The 23,687-nt window shown below is 46.6% G+C and overlaps 1 protein-coding gene and 1 gene segment (V, D, J or C); both read left to right on the top strand.

Annotated features, from left to right (window-relative positions):
- Positions 1-23,687, top strand: part of LOC140419119 (uncharacterized) — a 439,103-nt gene that overhangs the window by 176,694 nt on the left and 238,722 nt on the right. The gene's annotated exons all lie outside the window — the stretch shown is intronic.
- LOC140419120 (Ig heavy chain C region-like) lies at positions 4,218-22,471 on the top strand. The segment is given in 5 exon segments: positions 4,218-4,282; positions 18,606-18,905; positions 19,105-19,416; positions 20,239-20,547; positions 22,022-22,471. Coding segments are annotated over 5 exon segments (1,356 nt in total).

Here is a 23,687-nt window from a genome sequence, read left to right as displayed (position 1 = left end):
TCATGTTCCAGCTTTCTGTCATTGAGATGAAGATTCACCATCAGCAGAGAATAACACCAGCACCACAGGAGTATCTCCAGTTTCCTCCTAGTAACGCCCAGCTGGTCTGTTCCCAATAGTCTGGGGATGGAATTCACACAGGAAATCTTCAGCCACCGATTGTATCATTCTGACACAATTTATTTAGGACCAGCTTTAATTTGTGAAGTCATCAAGCGCAAAACTGAGAATGTAGAACAGCATCTTTCAGGACCATCTATCCATCCATCCATCAACCCCATTCACTGATTCCTCAATCAACATATTTAGGCATCCAACCAACATCCATCCCTACATCAAAGCCGTAATCCTTTTATCTTTTGGTTGGGCGGTGGGGGAGTATTAATGCCATTGAACCAATAATGCAAAGGCTCAGGCTAATTCTGTGAGAACTCGCGAACAAATCCTACCATGGCCGGTGGGGGAATTTGAGTTCAATTAATAAATCTGGAATATAGACTAACTGTGTCCATGGAATCCCCTCTGCTTCATCAATGAAGGAAATGTGACATCCCTCCCTGGTCTCACCTACATGTGGCTCCAGTCAGACAGCAACATGTCTGACTCTTCAGTTCCTTCTGAGCTGCCCCAGCAAACCACTCAGTTCAACAGCAATTAGGGACAGGGAACACATGGTGGTCTTGCCAGTGAGTCTCACATTCCATGGAAGCATGTAGGAAAAAAGACAGAATATACATGTTGATCTGTTACAAATGGGCCCCTGTCTGATAGTCTAATTGTATTTCTATCCATCATCACAATGTTATGAGATGTGGGAGAGATCTCCAGCCGGCTGTTGTTGCTAAGAGGGACAAGAAAAGCTGGATAACTCTCCTTTCCTGAGATGGGAACAGTTCAGATAGGTTCGCAATTTAAAACGTAAAATTATGTCCAGTACTGTTGCTGGGTAGATTTGTTTATAAATAGTCCTCATTGACAATGTTAAGAGTTTGAAGTTGGCTTGCAGCCAAACGGTCAGTACTGAGGAAACAGATCTCTGAAGAAAAATCCAGATGCTTCCTGTAAACAACTTTGAACATTCGAGCCTGCCTGCTGCAGGCGGCTGGATTGCTGCCAAATACTGTGTGGGGCAGATTAGCCTGAATATGAATGGATAAAATGGGATTTATTCATTTAAACAATAAATGTTTCAGTCGCACATGAAGTAAACGTTTTAAATGGTGTTCCATCTAAATAAATATATTCAGTGAATGCTGTGATCACGCTGAGGCTAGACGCGATTGGAACATTGTAAACTGACCAGATGCTATTTAATTTATATTAGTTCTGAGTAAAGGTCACTGTAGTTATTGAAGTCCGTTTGTTAAGAACCTAATGAAGTGAGAGTGAGTGGTGTTGATGGACCCAATCCACAAGCCCAATAAGACGAGGTACTTAAATAAAATCATAAAACTGCCTTGAACCCGCCTGAATTATTGGAATATTCTCCGAGTTGCTGACTTCATTTAAACGGAGGCGTCTCTTATACCTGATTAACACCGTGTTCTGTGCAGTTTAATTTGTGCTGATTTCCATTATTATTTAACAGTCCCTCTCATTGCTGCCAATGAGTGGAGAAATGACCCGTTCATGACCTGCTTCAGTGGAAGATAAAACATTCATTCTTGTGATATTGTGTAATATTCCGCAAAATCCTGATATCCTGTGTTCCCAACATAGCGAATGTTAGACAGCCGGTGGTCAGTGAAATTAGCGGCATTGCTTTGGATGCTGAAGGATGACTTTGCTGATCGCCCTGTCCGTTCTGATTCATTCTGTCAAATGTTAATGTCAATTTTATGTTTGCAAGCGGGTTTCTTTTACCGCTAATGTTCACAGGACTGTCTGAGGCTCAGGGGCAGTTCCAGAAATGTAAGGAGAGTCATTGTGTAATGTTAGGAGCCTTGTCTGCAGACCCGCAATGCTCAGTGATAGCCATCCGCACTGCAAATGGAATCACCTTGTTCATTCCCGCATTCCGACATAAATCGTCAACAATTCCTCTGATAAATGATACATGTTTACAAATGGAATGGGGACCCGGAGTGTTGCAAATCAGACTGACACACAACTTATTCCCTGACAAAATAATTAGTCTTTTTAAGATCATCTCAATATATTGGAGTAGAAATAAAGGGACTGAATTTGCAATGGAATAGTTATTTTCTTAACAGATGAGCAAACGTAATTTCGCAATGGGGACATTATAAAGAATCGATTCAGAGAAACAAATATCCCGCTACAGATAAATGTCTATTTAATAATAACCCAGAGTAAATCTCCGGGTCCATTCTGTAGGGGGGAGGGGGGGGGGGGCGGGGGGCTTGGATCCAGTCGCCGCCTCCACCAGGGAATCAACAGGCGGCGCCTGGAAACCCGCCCCCTTCTGCCGGGTATTTAAATGCCGCTCACTGGGACCCGAATCCAACAGTCCGGGAGCTGGTTTGTTCACTGAGTTCCTGACACAACCATTTCCCCCAAATGACCAGAAGGATGAGGTGGGCCATTTCTCTCAGTTTGTTGCTGACCTTCTTAACCCGTGAGTAGTTTTTATTGTCCAAGTCTCTCACTGTTACTGTCTCAGTGTTAGTCTCTCTCTGGAATGTTCCAGAGTCACCCATCATTTCACCAGCATTAATCCTAGGGCTTTTTGATATATTTTTACAGGTGTCCAGTCGGAGGTTGTGTTGACTCAGCCAGAGGCAGAGACCGGGCGTCCCGGAGGCTCCCTGAGGCTGACCTGCAAAACCAGCGGCTTCGATCTTGGCAGTGGCTACATGCACTGGGTCCGCCAGGTCCCCGGTCAGGGGCTGGAGTGGCTGGTTTACTACTATAGTTCATCCAGCAACAGCTACGCTCCAGCAATTAAAGATCGATTTACTGCGTCCAAAGACACTTCGAACAACATCTTCTCTTTGGCCATGACGAACCTGAAGACCGAAGACACCGCCATCTATTACTGTGCAAGAGAACACAGCGAGAGGAACCAGGGCTGGACCCGCACAAGAACAGCTCGAGAGGGAATTCAGCAACTTGCACCTTAACCTGAAGGTCAGTACTTGATCCAAATGTAATTATTTATGGCAGTGATCAGAGTCAAAACACAAGCTGCTTCTTACATAACTGACACAGGGAAAATTAAACAGTAAAACCGAACAAACCAATCGATCTGCAAGTATTAGCTTTTGTCTGTTGATGTTTACTGTTAACAGTTTCAGTAAATCCAGGCCTGGATATACTCATCGTTGTATTATTTCTGATACTTGGAGAAAGTATTTGTACATTGCGTTTTATGAACTGCTGTCTAAATTGTAAATTAGATCAGAAGTAATCGTCTATTTGAAGTGAATATTGAGCGGCAGGGCTGAACAGGGAGTGAGTGCAGTTTTTGTGCGGGTGTCTGTCACTGTGACTACAGCAGTGGGTCACAGTGCTGTGCACAGCGACATCCTCATACAAAAACCTCAGTGAAAGAGTTTGTCCAAATTGGTGATCATTGCCACAGCAGGATTGTCAACGTAAATGAGGCTTAAATAAAACACAATATTAGTTTGTGAAAAGGTAGAACAATCTTCCACTTTATCTCTGTTGACCGACACGCTAAATGTGCCCAGAGGGTTTAAAAGTGTTCCGATCCTCTTTATAAATGTAATGACCAGGACAAGCTGAAATAACTCAGATTCGCTCTTGGAAGAGACAGAGTTAGTTTTTTGAACGCGCAGTGAAATTAAATCTCTGTATTTTACAGTTAACAGTCTGCCGCAGTATTTGACACGCTGTGTCTCACTGTGATAACTGGATCACAGCAGTTACTGTCAATACAAAAAGCCCCTCAGCACCAATTAACTGAGGCTGGCTCAGTGGTCGCTTTTACAATCCAACTTTATTCACAGTGAAGTATTATTTATGTCCAGCACTGACAAAATGACAATAATTAATATGGAAATCTGTGACAATTATTCACTCGTTAGTTGGTGATTTCAAGAACATGTTCATGTGTTACTCTGAAATATAAAACATTAGGGTCATTTCTGAACAGCAAGCGATATCCACAAATGCAATTCTAATTTACTGAAAATTCATTACAAGTTTACTTTGCCGCTGGGTTGTGAATATTTAAAATAATGGTGGATTTCTGTCTATTTTGTGCAGGTCCGGTTATTGTACGGAGCTGCCCAGGGAATGTGACACTGTGACATCATGGGCTACTGGGGACAGGGGACCATGGTGACGGTGACTGCAGGTAAGAACCATTCCATTATTTATGAACTGTTTTACTTGAGTCTTTATTTTATTTATTTATTTCTACTTTAACTATGCATTCGTTCACTGAATTGCGGGTTTGCTGGATTCTGTATTGAGATTTTGTTGCAATGTTTCATGTGATTCTGCTGGAAAATGAATTATTCTGCCTCTTGACAAAAGGTTCTGCTGAGGGATTCAGTCCCTGGTTGTTGTGATTTGATGTTTATTTGCTGAGGATACTGTGGCCGGGTTACTTTAAATACCTAACGCCTGTTAAACAGTTTGGTATTTCTGCAATGTTTAATCTCGGTGACACCTGGTGGCTGCAGATTTTACCGCCTCCTGCACAAGTGTTAGAAATCTACCCAATATTCACAAAATATGCTGAAGTATCTGTGTCAATTTATTGAACACTTCCCGCATATTGACAATGCTGATGATATTCTTCCATATTTCTGTTTGTTTTAATTGTTCATTCACTTGCTGAAAGGCGGATTTGCTGGGTTCTAGATATACATTTTCTTGAAATGCTGTTTGATTCTATTGAAAGTGTTTGAAGAATTGAGCTGGTTCTCCATGAGACGCGTTTCAGCCCCTCGGTGATGTGATTTGGTGTTTTTCTGCTGAGGAGATTGTGTCTGGGTGATTTTGAATGAGTAAAGTTGTGAAACGGTTCTGGCGTGTCTATACTCTTTAAACTCGGTGATATTGAGCGTTTCCATGTTTTGGAATTGAATGAAAATAAGACACGTGTTTGAAACTGCCTGGCACACGATTGTGGGTGGACAACGGTCAGGATTTTAGAGTTTTTTAAAAGTGATGATTGCAGATTAAACTAAGCCACAGTTTTAAATGCTCTTTCCGAACATAATTTGTTCCTGCAATCACAGCCTGGCTTTTCTTCAATGTTCCATCTTGGTGGGATTGATGGATGCAGCTTTTATCTCTCCTGTCAACTGTTGAAATGCGTTTGAAATATGGTCCAACATGAATAAAATATGGTAAAGTTTCACAAATATTTTGGACATACCCCACCTGCTCACAGTGATATTACTGTTGTTCTGTATTTCTATTTAGTTTGATAATTCATACATTTGGTGCCGAACTGATTTGCTGGATTCGATATTCAGATGTTTTTGAAATGTTACGTTTGATTCTGTTGAATGTAGAATTGAGCTGCTTCTCAATGAAACGGGTTCAGTCCTCACGATGAGTTTTGGTGTTTTGCTGCTGAGGAGATGGTGTGTCTGGGTGACTTTGAATAAGTACAATTTGTGAAGCGGTTTTCTGTTTCTACGTTGTTTCTGCATTGTTCAAACTGGGTGACATTGAGCAGTTACACGTTTTCTGGTTAAATGTAAAAAGGTTTGCGCGTTTGAATCTCCTTGAAACACAATTGTGGGGAGTAAACGTGGCCGGTTTCGAAAATAAAGAAAGGAATTAAAGATTTGATTGACATTTTTAAATTTTACCTAATGATTACTGATTAAACTAAACCATGGCGTCATTAAGAACGCAATTCGTTACTGCAGTCTGAAACTATTTAATTAAAACGTTTTCAAATTCGTGAGTAAAATTAATATAACTTAAACAATTATAATGCGGTATTATCCAAATATGTTTCCATATTAATATCATTAATCATCAATCTCCTTCCACAATTCTGCTGTACTTTGCACACCATCAGCATGACCGGAAAAGTTTGTAGGCTGGGAATATTTTGTGATTATTTATGAAACTGTTTTAATAATAACATACTGATTCTACAGCACTGTTCAATTACACAAGATATATTTGAATTCATTTTTATTTCTCTGATTACGTTTGCAGTTACTTAAATAGGAGTTTTATATTGCAGTTTGGCAATTTATGTATCCGGTTATAGTATTATTTATGTGCAGCAGCAAGAATATTAATTATCTCTTCAACGTCATTTGTAGTTGTCTAACCTAATCATAAAGAGTTTTCTCAGAGGTGGAAGTCGCTGACAGTGCAGGAATTGTTCTTATGATTTTATCTGAATTGTAGGAATGTCCAGACTGCACAGTGCTGGAGCTTGACAAGTAAAAGCTTGAAATTCAAAGAGATTAATTTAATTACAAAAAGAGAATATTAGCTTTGCAAAAAATAATAACATCCTGTCTCGCAGAGCTGTGCTGTACACAATATAACATTATTGAAATAAAACAAATTATACAATCGAAGAATAGATTATATCTGAGCCTCAAGCTTATTTCTTCTTAACTCGTAAATTGAACAAAAACATTTCTCCATCATTTTCTAGATATTACACATGTCTGAATTATTCCATCCGATAATTTGAAGTTTAATATTTTATTAAATCCAAATATTTATCAAATTTCAGGCAGGAGCAGGTTTTGAATTACAGAGAACCATGTTTTATTATTTATATTATGAGTACAAATCAGCTGACAGGTCAACTAATTGACAATTGGCAATAACTTGCAATGCGACTTTAGTACTAACTAATTCAACATAAATTAACTGCTACAATTGAGTAGCATACTGGCGTGTTATATCAAAGCTATTGGAGAATGTTTAATTGCCCTGAAAATAATTTAGAAAACAATACATTTATTTGCTCCGGTTGATGAGGTGGCCCGCCTCCATTGTTTTGTTGATTGTATTTAATTAAGACATTGGATCAAATCGGGTAATCAGTTTCCAATGTGAATGTTTCCTGGTTTGTTTATTTCTTATCAAACACTGGATCTCTGTCACAGACATTAAACTCCCCTCAATCTGTTCTATTTAATGTGTTCATTCTCAGTGAAAATACATTCTGCCCAGTTCAGACAGGAGAAATAGCTGAAAGGCGAAGGGAGTTTGAAATTTATATCAGTTTAATTTCACAGTGGTTATTAATTTCATTTGTCGTAAGTTGACCATTTATCAATTAGAATCAAGCAGTTTGAATGATTCGATCCCCTGTGTTTCAGAGTGAAATTTGACACACTAGGTACACTCTCATCCGCACACTGTTTCTCCCTCACACACTCCCTCTCTCCCAGAAACCCGGACTATTCCTCAAACACACAGACACTCTCTCTCACAGACACTCTCACATACACGATAGCTCTTCAAAAACACACAGTCTCTCTCACACACATACTCGGTCACACACGCATTGCCTCACACACTCATTCTCTTACATACTCTCTGTCTCCAACTTTCTCTCTCTCCAACTCTCCCTCACACACCAACAGACTGTCACTCGCTCTCTCACAGACACAGGCACATTATCCCTCTCTCTCTTTCAGACAATCTCCCTCTCTCACACTCTCACACACACTCTTGCACACACGCTCCCTGACACACATGCCCTCTCACTCACATGCTCTCTCATACACTTGCTCTCTCACATACACACTCTCTCATACACTCACTCTCGACACTCATGCTCTCACACACACACTCTGACACACACGCTCACACCCACACACTCTCTCTCATTCTCTCTTGCACACACGCACTCTGACACACCTCATGGTCTCTCTCGTACTCATGATTTCTCGCACACATGCTCTCTCACACATGCTGTCTCGCAGTCATGCTCTCTCACACACATGTTCTTTTGCACACATGCTGTCTCATGCACACGTTTTACCAATCTCACTCACATACACAATCATTCACAGACACACACTCTCGCACACATGCACTCTTGCACACATTATCTCTTGCACACACGCTCGTTCACAAACATGCCCTGTCACACACATCTCTCCAACACAAAAACGCTCTCTCACATACAGGCTCTCTCACACATCCGTTCTCTCACACATACACTCTCTCACACATACACTCTCTCTGACATGCATGGTCTCTTGCAGGCATGCTCTCTCACACACATGCTCTCACACACACGCTCTCTCGAACACACACAGCCTCTCGCTCACACATGCTCTCTTGTACTCCTGCTCTCTCACACATATATCCTCTCTTGCATACATGCTCTCTCATACACATGCGCTCTGATACTCACACTCTCTCGCACATTCACTCACTTGCTCACTCACACTCATGCTCGTTTACACACATGCTCTCTCACACACATGCTTTCTCACACACTTGCTCTGTTGCACACATGCTCTCACACCCATGTACTCTCCCACACATGCTTTCTCACACACACTCTCTCAATCACATATCTCTCACATTCACGCTCTCTTGCACACACGCTCCCTAACACACATGCCCTCTCACTCACATGCTCTCTCATACACTTGCTCTCTCACATACACACTCTCTCATACACTCACTCTCGACACTCATGCTCTCACACACACACTCTGACACACACGCTCACACCCACACACTCTCTCTCATTCTCTCTTGCACACACGCACTCTGACACACCTCATGGTCTCTCTCGTACTCATGATTTCTCGCACACATGCTCTCTCACACATGCTGTCTCGCAGTCATGCTCTCTCACACACATGTTCTTTTGCACACATGCTGTCTCATGCACACGTTCTCTCACACACATGCTCTCTCACACATATGCTCTCTTGCATACATGCTCTCTCACACATATGGTCTGTTACACACTCACACACACGTGTTCTCACACACATGATCTCTCGCACACATGCTCTCACATACATGCTGTCTCACTCACATGCTTTGGTGCATACATGCTCTCTTGTGAAAGCACTCTTTCACTCACATGCTGTCTCACACACACAATTTTGCACATGCAGTCTCTCTCCTGTGCACACTATTTTGCTCCCTCACACACACAGATATCCTGTCACTCGCAGAAATACACACAATCGCGCTCTCACACACAGATATTCTCTCACACACAGATACTCTCTCGCACACACACACTCACACGTGTACTCTCTCTCTCCCACTCTCTTGATCCATCTCTCGCAGAAACAATCACACGCATGCATGCAGACACATGCATACACACAGTCACGGGCTCTCACATACCCAAATTCTCCCTCACACACACACACACACACACACACACACACTCTGACACGCACACACTTTCAGATACACAGGTGAGAGCGACTGAACTAACATCAATAATAATAATCATTATTATTGTCACAAGTAGGCTTACATTAACACTGCAATGAAGTTACTGTGAAAAGCCCCCAGTCACCACACTCTGGCGCCTGTTCGGGTACACAGAGGGAGAATTCGGAATATCCAAACCACCTAACAGGTCGATTTTCGGGACTTGTGGGAGGAAACCGGATCACTCGGAGAAAACCCACCCAGACTCCGGGGAGAACGTGCAGACTCCGCACAGGCAATGACCCAAGTGGGAATCGAACCCGGGTCCCTGGTGCTGTGAAGCAACAGGGTTAACCACTGTGCTGCCGTGCCGCCAAATCAAGGCAGCATTGAAACGTGAGACCTCAAGCAGCCCAACCAAAGAATGAATGGATGGGAATCAGGGGAAGAATCTCCGCTGGTTGGAGTCACAACCAGCACCAAGGTGGATGGATTCCATTGCTGGAGGCCAATCAGCTCAGTTCTAGGACATCACTGCGAGACTTCTTCAGGGCAGTGTCCGAGGTCCAACCGTCTTCAGCTTGTTCATCAATGACCTTCTTTCCATCATCAGGTCTGAACAGGGGTTGATGGCAGATGATTGCACCATGCTCAGCACAATTTGCAACTGTGCAGTCACTAAATAAACCTGTAAATAAAGCAACATGGAGGCTCTATCCGGTTCTGGCTGACAAGTGGTAAGTAACAGTCAAGTCACCCAATTGAAGGCAATGCTCACCTCCAGTAAGAACGGATCTAACCACCGCCCCTTAACATTCACTGGCATTACCATCAGTGAATCCTCACTAACAACCTCCTGGTGCTTAACATGGACCAGAAAGTGATCTGGGCGAGTCATAGAAATTTTGAGGCCAGAAGAACAGATCAAAGGTGAAAAACCCATCTTCTGACTCCCCAAAGCCTGTCGACTGTCTAAAGATCCGCTGCAGAAGCTCATCGTGTCTCCGTAGGCAGCATTTTCCAAACCGATGACAGCGGCCATTTGGACAAGGACAATAGACACATGGGAACATCACCAACTGGAAGGTCCCCTCCTCACCATTCACCATCATGACTATGTAATATATCTCCGTTCCTGCACTGCCGCTGGTTCAACATCATGTATCGGACTCGGGGAAACACCACATGGACTGCAATGGTTAAAGAAGGAAGCTCAGCACCTTCTCAAAGTCAATGAGGGATGGAAGATAAATGCAGGCCGAGCCTACATCACAAGAATTAATAAACACAACACACTCTCTCTGACACAATATTACAAGACTTTTACGGGCACAAAAATCCCATTTGCAAAATGAAAATCCGTTAAGTCGCAGGAATGTTCATTGTTCCAGTTCTAAATTGTTTTCTCACTCAACTTTTTTCAGCACCACGCACTCACCCACTCTAACTCATCAACCCTAAATCACACATCCTCACTCACTCATCCTCTTTTAGCAAAGTGCATTCACCCACTCTAACACATCAACCCTCACTCACACACGCTCACTCACCCTTTCACACACACACCCTCATTCACACACCCTCACTCACACACCCTCACTCACTCACACCCTCACTCACACACCCTCACTCACACACCCTCACTCACACAACCTTACTCACACAACCTTACTCACACACCCTCACTCACACACCCTCACTCACACACCCTCACTCACACACCCTCACTCACACACCCTCACTCACACACCCTCACTCACACAACCTTACTCACACAACCTTACTCACACAACCTTACTCACACAACCTTACTCACACGCCCTCACTTACACCCTCATTCGCACACCCTCACTCACACGCACTCACTCACACACCCTCACTCACACACCCTCACTCACACGCCCTCACTCACACACCCTCACTCACACACCCTCACTCACACACCCTCACACTCACACCCTCGCTCTCACACCCTCACTCACACACCCTCACGCACACACCCTCACTCTCTAACCCTCACTCTCACACCCTCACTCACACACCCTCACACACACACCCTCACTCACACACCCTCAATCATACACCCTCACACACACACCCTCACACACACACACCCTCACTCACACACCCTCACTCACACACCCTCACTCACACACCCTCATTCACACACACTCACTCGCACACCCTCTCACACACCCCCTCTCACACACACCGTCACTCACTCTCATACCCTCACTCTCATACCCTCACTCACACACCCTCACTCACACACCCTCACTCACACACCCTCACTCATACACCCGCAGTCACACACACCCTCATACACCCTCACTAACCCACCCTCTCACACACACATTCACACACACACCGTCTCACACCCTCACTCACACACACTCTCACACACCCTCACTCACATACCCTCTCACACAACCTCACTCACACACCCTCTCACACACAGACTCACACAACCTCACTCGCACGCCCTCACTTACACCCTCATTCACACGCCCTCACTCACACACCCTCACTCACACACCCTCACTCACACACCCTCACTCACACACCCTCACTCACACACCCTCACTAACACAACCTCACTCACACAACCTCACTCACACACACACCCTCACACAACCTCACACACACACCCTCACTCACAAACCCTCGCTCACACACCCACACTCACATACCCTCACTCACACACCCTCACTCGCACACCCTCTCTCACACACCCTCTCTCACACACACCGTCACTCACACACCCTCTCTCACACACACCGTCACTCACACACCCTCACTCTCATACCCTCACTCACACACCCTCTCACACACCCTCACTTACACATCCTCTCACACACCCTCACTCACACACCCTCACTCACACACCCTCTCACACACACAAACTCACACACCCTCTTACACACCCTCTCACACACACACACACTCACAGCTCCCACTCTCCCACCCAGACACACCCTCACTCACCCACCCACATTCATTCGCCCTCACTCATACACCCTCACTCACACACCCTCACTCACACACCCTCATACACCGACACTCACACACCCTCACTCACACACCCTCACTCACACACCCTCTCACACACACCGTCACTCACACACCGTCACTCTCATACCCTCACTCACACAACCCTCACTCTCTCATCCTCACTCACACGCCAAACTTACACCCTCATTCACACGCCCTCACTCACACACCCTCGCGCACACACCTTCACTCACACACCTTCACTCACACACCCTCACTCAAACAACCTCACTCAAACAACCTCACTCAAACAACCTCACTCACACACCCTCACACACACCCTCACACACACACCACCTCATTCACACACCACCTCATTCACACACCCTCACTCACATACCCTCACTCACATACCTTCACTCACCCACCCTCACACACACGCCCTCACTCACACACCCTCACTCACACAACCTCACTCTCACACCCTCATTCACACACATTCACTCACACACCGCAACTCACACACCCTCACTCTCATACCCTCACTCACACACCCTCACTCACACACCCTCACTCACACACCCTCACTCACACACCCTCTCACACACCCTCTCACACACACACTCTCATAGATCTCACTCACTCAACCACCCACATTCATTCACCCTCACTCAAAGTCTCACTCACACACCCTCACTCACACACCCTCACTCACACCCCATCACTCTCATGCCCTCACTCACACAACCCTGACTCACACAACCTCACTCACACGCCCTCACTTACACCCTCATTCACACACCATCACTCACACGCCCTCACTCACACACCCTTGCATATACACCCTCACTCAAACCCTCACTCACACACACTCACACACCCTCACAAACACACCCTCACTCACACCGTCACTCACACACTCTCAATCACACACCCTCGCACACACACCCTCACTCACACACCCTCAATCATACACCCTCACTCACACACCCTCACACACACACCCTCACACACATACCCTCACTCTCACAACCTCACTCATACACCCTCATTCACACACCGTCACTAACACACCCTCACTCACACACCCTCACTCACACACCCTCACTCACACACCCTCACACACCCTCACTCACACACCCTCATTCACACACCCTCACTCACACACCCTCACACACACACCCTCACACACACCCTCACTCATACACCTGCAGTCACACACGTCCTCATACACCCTCACTAACCCACACTTTCACACACACATTCACACACACCGTCTCACTCCCTCACTCACACACCCTCGCTCACATACCCTCTCACACAACCTCACTCACACAACCTCTCTCACACGCCCTCATTCACACCCTCACTCATACACCCTCTCACACACACCCTCATACACTCTCACTCACACACCCTCACTCACACGCCCTCACTCACACACCCTCATTCACCCTCACTCACATACCATCCCTCACACACACACCCTCACTCACACACCCTCACTCACACACCCTCACTCACACACCTTCATACACCCTCACTCACACACCCTCACTCACACACCCTCACTCACACGCCCTCACTCACACGCCCTCACTCACACACCCTCACTCACACACCCTCACTTACACACCCTCACTCACACACCCTCACTCACACACCCTCACTCACACACCCTCACTCACCCACCCTCACTCACCCACCCTCACTCACACACACATTCACACACACACATTCACACACACACCGTCTCACACCCTCACTCACACACCATCACTCTCACACCCTCATTCACACCCTCACTCACACACCCTCACTCACACACACATTCACACACACACACATTCACACACACACCCTCACTCACACACCCTCACTCACACACCCTCACTCACACACCCTCACTCACACACCCTCACTCACACACACTCACTCACACACACTCACTCACACACCCTCACCCACACACCCTCACCCACCCTCACTCACTCACCCACCCTCACTCACCCACCCTCTCACACACACATTCACACACACACTATCTCACACCCTCACTCACACACCATCACTCTCACACCCTCATTCACACCCTCACTCACACACCCTCACTCACACACACATTCACACACACACACATTCACACACACACCCTCACTCACACACCCTAACTCACACACCCTCACCCACACACCGTCACTCACACACCATCACTCACACACCCTCACTCACACGCCCTCACTCACACGCCCTCACTCACACACCCTCACTCACACACCCTCACTCACACACCCTCTCACAGACACATTCACACACACACCGTCTCACACCCTCACTCTCACACCCTCATTCACACCCTCACTCACACACTCTCACTCACACACGCTCACTCACACACCCTCACTCACACACCCTCACTCACACACCCTCACTCACACACCCTCACTCACACACCCTCACTCACACACCCTCACTCACACACCCTCACTCACAAACCCTCACTCACACACCCTCACACACACACCCTCACTCACACACCCTCCCTCACACACCCTCACTCACACCCTCACTCACACCCTCACTCACACACCCTCACACACACACCCTCACTCACACACACTCACTCACACACCCTCCCTCACACACCCTCAATCATACACCCTCACACACACACCCTCACACACACACCCTCACACACACTCACTCACTCACACACCCTCACACACACACCCTCACTCACCCACCCTCACTCACCCACCCTCACTCACCCACCCTCACTCACACACCCTCACTCACCCACCCTCACTCACACACCCTCACTCACACACCCTCACTCACACACCCTCACTCACTCACCCTCACTCACACACCCTCACTCACACACCCTCACTCACACACCCTCACTCACACACCCTCACTCACACACCCTCACTCACACACCCTCACTCACACACCCTCACTCACACACTCTCACTCACACACTGTCAATCACACACTGTCACTCACACACCCTCACTCACACACCCTCACTCACACACCCTGACTCACACACCCTCACTCACACCCACTCACTCACACACCCTAACTCACTCACCCTCACTCACACACCCTCACTCACTCACCCTCACTCACATATACCCTCACTCACTCACCCTCACTCACACACCCTCACTCACACACCCTCGTCCACACACCCTCACTCACTCACACACCCTCACTCACTCACACACCCTCACTCACTCACCCACCCTCACTCACACACCCTCCCTCACACACCCTCACTCACACACTCTCACTCACACACTGTCAATCACACACTGTCACTCACACACCCTCACTCACACACCCTGACTCACACACCCTCACTCACACCCACTCACTCACACACCCTAACTCACTCACCCTCACTCACACACCCTCACTCACTCACCCTCACTCACATATACCCTCACTCACTCACCCTCACTCACACACCCTCACTCACACACCCTCACTCACACACCCTCGTCCACACACCCTCACTCACTCACACACCCTCACTCACTCACACACCCTCACTCACTCACACACCCTCACTCACACACACTCACTCACACACGCTCACTCACACACGCTCACTCACACACCCTCACTCACACACCCTCACTCACACACCCTCACTCACACACCCTCACTCACACACCCTCACTCACACACCCTCACTCACACACCCTCACTCACACACCCTCACACACACACCCTCACTCACACACCCTCACTCACACACCCTCACTCACACACCCTCACTCACACACCCTCACTCACACACCCTCACTCACACACCCTCACTCACACACCCTCACTCACACACCCTCACTCACACACCCTCACTCACACACTCTCACTCACACACTCTCACTCACACACTGTCACTCACACACTGTCACTCACACACCCTCACTCACACACCCTCACTCACACACCCTGACTCACACACCCTCACTCACACCCACTCACTCACACACCCTAACTCACTCACCCTCACTCACACCCCCTCACTCACTCACCCTCACTCACATATACCCTCACTCACTCACCCTCACTCACACACCCTCACTCACACACCCTCACTCACACACCCTCGTCCACACACCCTCACTCACTCACACACCCTCACTCACTCACACACCCTCACTCACTCACCCACCCTCACTCACACACCCTCACTCACACACCCTCACTCACACACCCTCACTTACACACCCTCACTCACACACCCTCACTCACACACCCTCACTCACACAGCTCACTCACTGACCCTCACTCACACACACCCTCACTGGACTGTGACGTACACAGCTCAGTTAGCTGGATTGTGACGTACGCAGCTCAGTTAGCTGGATTGTGACGTACACAGCCCAGTCAGCTGGATTGTGACGTACGCAGCTCAGTTAGCTGGAGTGTGACGTACACAGCTCAGATAGCTGGATTGTGACGTGCGCAGCTCAGTTAGCTGGATTGTGACGTACACAGCTCAGATAGCTGGATTGTGACGTGCGCAGCTCAGTTAGCTGGATTGTGATGTACACAGCTCAGTTAGCTGGATTGTGATGTACACAGCTCAGTTAACTGGATTGTGACGTACGCAGCTCAGTTAGCTGGATTGTGACGTACACAGCCCAGTCAGCTGGATTGTGACGTACGCAGCTCAGTTAGCTGGATTGTGACGTACGCAGCTCAGTTAGCTGGATTGTGACGTACACAGCTCAGTTAGCTGGATTGTGACGTACACAACTCAGTTAGCTGTATTGTGACGTACACAGCTCAGATAGCTGGATTGTGACGTACACAGCTCAGTCAGCTGGATTGTGACGTACACAGCTCAGTTAGCTGGATTGTGACGTACACAGCTCAGTTAGCTGGATTGTGACGTACACAGCTCAGTCAGCTGGATTGTGACGTACACAGCTCAGTCAGCTGGATTGTGACGTACACAGCTCAGTTAGCTGGATTGTGACGTACACAGCTCAGCTAGCTGGATTGTGACGTACACAGCTCAGTGAGCTGGATTGTGACGTACACAGCTCAGTTAGCTGGATTGTGACGTACACAGCTCAGTTAGCTGGATTGTGACGTACACAGCTCAGTTAGCTGGATTGTGACGTACACAGCTCAGCTAGCTGGATTGTGACGTACACAGCTCAGTGAGCTGGATTGTGACGTACACAGCTCAGTTAGCTGGATTGTGACGTACACAGCTCAGTTAGCTGGATTGTGACGTACACAGCTCAGTTAGCTGGATTGTGACGTACACAGCTCAGATAGCTGGATTGTGAAGTACACAGCTCTGTTAGCTGGATTGTGACGTACACAGCTCAGTTAGCTGGATTGTGATGTACACAGCTCAGTTAGCTGGATTGTGATGTACACAGCTCAGTTAGCTGGATTGTGACGTACACAGCTCAGTTAGCTGGATTGTGACGTACACAGCTCAGTGAGCTGGATTGTGACATACACATCTCAGTTAGCTGGATTGTGACGTCCACAGCTCAGTTAGCTGGATTGTGACGTACACAGCTCAGTTAGCTGGATTGTGACGTACACAGCTCAGTGAGCTGGATTGTGACGTACACGGCTCAGTTAACTGAATTGTGACGTACACAGCTCAGCTAGCTGGATTTTGACGTACACAGCTCAGTTAGCTGGATTGTGACGTGCACAGCTCGGTTAGCTGGATTGTGACGTACACAGCTCAGTTAGCTGGATTGTGACGTACACAGCTCAGTTAGCTGGATTGTGACGTGCACAGCTCAGTTAGCTGGATTGTGACGTACGCAGCTCAGTTAGCTGGATTGTGACGTATACAACTCAGTTAGCTGGACGGCTGGTTTGTGATGAAGAGCAATCCCAACAGCGCGGATTCAATTGTTGTACCGGCTGAGGATATTCATAAAGATTTAACCCTCAGGTTAAATCACCACCAGTCAGCTCTCAGAAGGAAAGGGCAGTCCCCGGGACTATGGCAACATTTCTATTTTATTTTACATGGTGGCTGAAATAATGGGGGAAACTCTCTGCTCCTCTCCTTCAATCCAATGACAGTTACATCATTCAGGCGGCATCAAATGTTATTTTTTGTATGTGTTAGAAACGGAGAAAGGGATGCGAGTTTCTAATGAGGCGGCAAAGAGATGGTGATTCTCAAATCATAGAACTAATAGACGCTGAAATATGGATGTAACAGTTAATGAAAACATGTTAGGTTAAATGCATCGTCACATTTTGATGTGCTTGGTAACTTATAGATCACAAATAACAGAGTCTAACTTGTTGAATGGGCCATTCTTTCCCAGCAACACCGTCTCCGCCCACTCTCTACAGCCTGGTCTCCTCCTGTCAGCAACACAACAATGACGGCTCCGTGACCTACGGCTGTTTGGCGATGGACTACTCCCCAGAAATCACCAGCCTTACCTGGAAGAAAGATGGGCAGCTGATCACCACTGGAGTTAAGAAATACCCGTCAGTGAGAAACAAGAAGGGAACCTACACCCTGAGCAGCCAGTTAACCATCACCGAGTCAGAGGGGGGATGCAGCAAAATCAGCTGTGAGGTTCGACACAGCGGCTCAGACAAGAGCATTGGAATTCCATGTAAGTTTTGTGGAATCTGTGAGAAACAGATGCTTTGATTACTTTATTTACATCTTTGGTGATTACACATTTATGGTTCTCTGCATAGTTCTGATTCCTGCGCGAAATAGTGACCACAGAGAAACTGTTAAAATATAATTCGTCATTTTATTCGTTACAACATCTTCCTCAAGAAATGTCTAACTTGTGTTTCTTGAAGGCCCTCCACCTGTCAACACTCCAAATGTTCTCCTCACCGTGAGTTCCAATGAAGAAATCTCAAGACAGAAATTTGCAACCATGGTCTGTTCAATCAACGATTTCCAGCCAAAGTCAATGACGGTAAAATGGCTGAAGAATGGACAACCCATGAGTTCAGGATTTGTCACCTCGCCCCCCTGTGAAGTGAACGGGAACTTCTCGGCGAGCAGTCGGCTGACAGTCTCCGCTCGGGAATGGTTCAGCAAAGCGGTCTATACCTGCCAGGTCACTCATCAAGAGGTCACCCAAAGTCACAACATCACCGCGTCTGGTAAGAGACTCAAACAGAGGAAACAATAAATCATCCTGCACTCTGATGTTAATCCAAATCAGGAATTTACTGAAGTTAGTGCAAAACACAGAATAACTTCTAATTTACTGCCATGTCGTTTGTGTTTCATTCTGATGTAAGAGCTGCATGAGGGTTGCTAATCATTCACGATTTTATGAATATAGAAAAATGTATCCGTATAATTTGAAGTCATTTAGTGAGTGAGGTGAATGAATGAAATGAAAATCGCTTCTTGTCACAAGTAGGCTTCAAATGAAGTTACTGTGAAAAGCCCCGAGTCGCCACATTCCGGCGCCTGTTCGGGGAGGCTGGTATGGGAATTGGATCCGCGCTGGTGGCCTGCCTTGGTCTGCTTTAAAAGCCAGCTATTTTGCCCTGTGCTAAACCAGCCCCTGGGGTACTTGATGCCAGCTTTATCCTGAGACAGCTGATTATATTTGAGTCAGTGGGTGTCTCAAACACTTAACTGATAACAGCTCCGGGGGAAAGTGTTGGAAAGTTCATCCAACCTATTTATGGATCAGCCTCCAGTGCTTCGTTCCTGAGATAAGGAATGGAATATTTGTATTGGGAATGCTGAAATACTGATTCGTTAGAATGATATCGGGGCTGACTGTATTTCACAATGAGAATAGTTTTCACAAACCAAACTGGTTTTCCATTGCTTACAGAAGATTAAAGGCGATCTTTAGAGGTTGATGCTTCTAAGTTGATTTATTCCCATGTAGAGTGAAGGCTGAGTACTGCTGCCCTGATTCTGAAGATCAAACTTGGGTTAATTTCCACTTTTTTCATTCGCAGATCCTTCCTGTTGCACTGTTGCCTCAGTAACAATACTGCCACCACCAATAGAACAGGTCTTATTGGAGGCGACTGTAACCTTAACCTGCGTCATTTCGAAGGCTCCTTATGGAGTCAACGTGTCCTGGAGTGAAGCGAAGAAGCCGCTGAAATCAGAGATTGCCGACCAGCCTGGGGCAGATACTGAGAGCGTGGTCAGCAAATTAAACATCTCGACACAAGCCTGGCTGAGTGGGGCTGTGTTTGACTGTGTGGCGAGCCATCAGGACCTGCCAACTCCTTTAAGAATTTCAATCCACAAAAAAATAGGTGGGTAGAGAGATTGAAGCAATAAGTGAGTCATTGTGTCTATTTCTAGTGTCAGTGCAGCGGTCAGTATTTAGCATTCAGGGTATTTATGGTCCATTCTGATTGGGAATTCCACTAACTAAATACTCTGGGCGATTAGAGTTTAAGGGGGAAATTGATATGCAGATGAACGAACAATGAATTGAAAGCAGTGATATTGGGTTTAGATGGAGCGAGACCATAGACCACAAGACTTAGGAACAGACATAGGCCATTGGGCCCATCAACACCGGTCCAGCCGGCAGTGAGGTCATGACTGATCTGATGTGATAATCTTCAACTCCTCTTTCCCGACTTATCCCCATATCTCTTGACGCCTTTACTGATTTGAAATATTTCTCTCTCAACCTTGAACATATTGAACAACCCAGAATCTACTGCCCCCGGGTTAAATAATTCCACAGCTTCACTACTCTCTGAGAGAGGAAGTCCACCTCATCTCTTTGTTAAATGGGAGAACCCTCACTTTGTGATCCTGCGCTCTGGTCCTAGACGCTCCCACAGGGGAAAACAACCTCCCAGCGTCTATCCTAAGAAGCTCCCTGAAAATCTTTCATGTCTTGATTAGGTCGCCTTCATTCTTCTAAACTCCAATCAGTACAGCCCAACCTACTTACCCTCTCCCCATAAGAAAATCCCTCCATACTCGGGATCAACCACGTGATCCTTCTCTGGACTGCCTTCAAAACCAATCTGTCTTCCGTAGATAAGGGCACCGAGACTATTCAAAGTATACCAGGTGTCGACTAACTAGTGCCTTGTATAGTTTTAGCCAGACTTCCCCATGTTTATATTCTATTTCCTTTGAAATAAATGTCAACATTCAATTTGTCTCCATATTACCTGCAGAACTTGCTTTGTGTGGTTTCTGCACGGGGGCCCCCAATTCCCCCGTTACTTCAGCTTTATCCAGTCTTTCTCCATCTAAATTTGTTCGGCACTGATTTCGCCTTCACGAGGCCGCGCTGACTCTGTTGATTATATTGTGTATTTCTAAATGCTCAGCGATTGGATCCGTTATAATGGACTCTAACCGTTTCCCACTGACAGATGTTAAGGTCACTGGCCGATAGTTACCTGTTTTTGTCTCCCTCCCTTTTGAATAAGGGTGTTACATTGGCAGTTTCCCAATCCTTTGGGAGTAAGGTGGGATGAGCTTGGTGTGGAGCTTATACACCAGCACAGAACAGGCGGGCCGAATGGCCTGTTTCCCTGCTATTCACTTTCTGAAACTTTCGAATCCAATATCCGTAAATTCTCAGGGAAAAGGCTTGTGTCCACCTCAGCTCCGAGCTGGGAAACCGGACAGATCCCAAACTGGGAAATGGAAACCTTTAAAATCCAACACAAAACACATTTCTCTCACATCTAACCCGCGGTTCCAATGTCTCCCGAATTCCCCATTTTACTGACATCTATTGTACATCTTCTGCAGATCCCAATCCGCGGGAACCGTCCGTCTCTGTCCTCCTGCCCTCGGCTGAAGACGTCTCCGCTCAGAGATTCGTCTCCCTCAGCTGCTTAGTGAGAGGTTTCTCCCCCCGAGAGATCTTCGTCAAGTGGACCGTCAATGACAAGCCGGTGAATCCCGGGAACTATAAGAACACCGAGGTGATGGCGGAGAACGGCAATAGCTCCTTCTTCATGTACAGCCTGTTATCCATTGCAGCGGAGGAGTGGGCCAGCGGCGCTTCTTACTCCTGTGTGGTGGGACATGAAGCAATCCCCTTGAAGATCATCAACAGAACGGTTGATAAATCCAGCGGTAAACCCAGTTTTGTGAACATTTCCCTCGCTCTGATGGACACCGTTAATTCATGTCAATGAGAATCTATCAATTGCATTTCGAACTAAATTAAAAATAATAAAGTTTTTTTTCCTCTAATTGTGATTTAAATGCACAGCCGCTTAATTAATGGAGCTTCCACTTTGCTGATATTAGATCTGTTCAAGGAGACCACGATTTCTACAGGTCTCAGCCCCAAGTCTGATACAACCAGAGCTCCGAGCTCAGATACACCCTGGGTCAGAGACAGAGTAAAATTCATTCATTGCAGTATTCACAAAATATATTCATTGACTTTCTTCCCGCTGAGGAGAAATCGGACAATTTCCCATTTCAGACAGACAAACACATCACATTTAGATCTCGGTGTTCCTGCTTCTCCCATTGCCCATCCCTTTAAAATTGATGTCATCTTAAAATTGCTGCATCACACCCACTGGGAACTGAATTGAGAATCAAACAGAAACAAGGACCAACAATCGCCCATCACGGAGAGGGGAAAGAGAAATTGTTAATCCATTATATCTCCACCTCTCCTACAAAATCAGGAGGAGGGGCGTTAGTTAATCCACTGTCCCCCCACCTCCCCAACAGAGACAGGAGGAGGGGCATTAGTTAATGCACTCTACTGCCACTTCCTCAAAAGAGAGAGGAAGGGGCATAAATTAATCCACTGCAACCACACTTCCCAAACAGAGAGGGGGAGGGGTTATAGTTAATCGACTGCACCCCCACTTCTCCAACAGAGAGTGGGGAATGGACGTTCGCTAATGCCCTGCACCCCAACTCCCTAACAAAGAGGAAGGGACTTAGTGAACCCACTATACCCCTCACTTCCACACCAAAGCATGGGGGCAGTAGTTAATCCAGTGTATCACCACGCCCCAACAAATAGTGGGGGAGGAGCATTAATTAACCCTGTACCCCCACTTTCCCACCAAAGAGCTGGGACATTAGTTAATTCACTGTACAGCCGCTTCCAACAAAGAGAGGGGGAGGGCCTAAGTAAATGCACTGTCCGCCCACTTCCCCAACAGAGAGAGGGGGATGGGCATTATAAACCCATTTTACCTCCACTTTCCCGACCAAAAGAGAAGGAATGTGATGAGTGAACTCTCTGTATCTCCACCTCCTCAGCAGGGGGAACCCAAAGAGAATTTGTTCAGCTGGCCAGAGAGGGAGAGACTATTAAATCACTATCCACCTACTCCCCAAGCAGGGAATTTGGGAGTGGATGTGTCTCTACACTAAGAATTCAGTTACTGACATTACAAGATGGCTTGTAGCTTACTGGCTGAAGATTTTAAAAGCCCAT

This window comes from Scyliorhinus torazame, chromosome 5 (genome assembly GCF_047496885.1).
Source record: "Scyliorhinus torazame isolate Kashiwa2021f chromosome 5, sScyTor2.1, whole genome shotgun sequence".
Lineage (NCBI taxonomy): Eukaryota > Metazoa > Chordata > Chondrichthyes > Carcharhiniformes > Scyliorhinidae > Scyliorhinus > Scyliorhinus torazame.
Note: the sequence above shows the minus strand (reverse complement) of the source record. Positions and strands in the feature narration are given on the sequence as shown.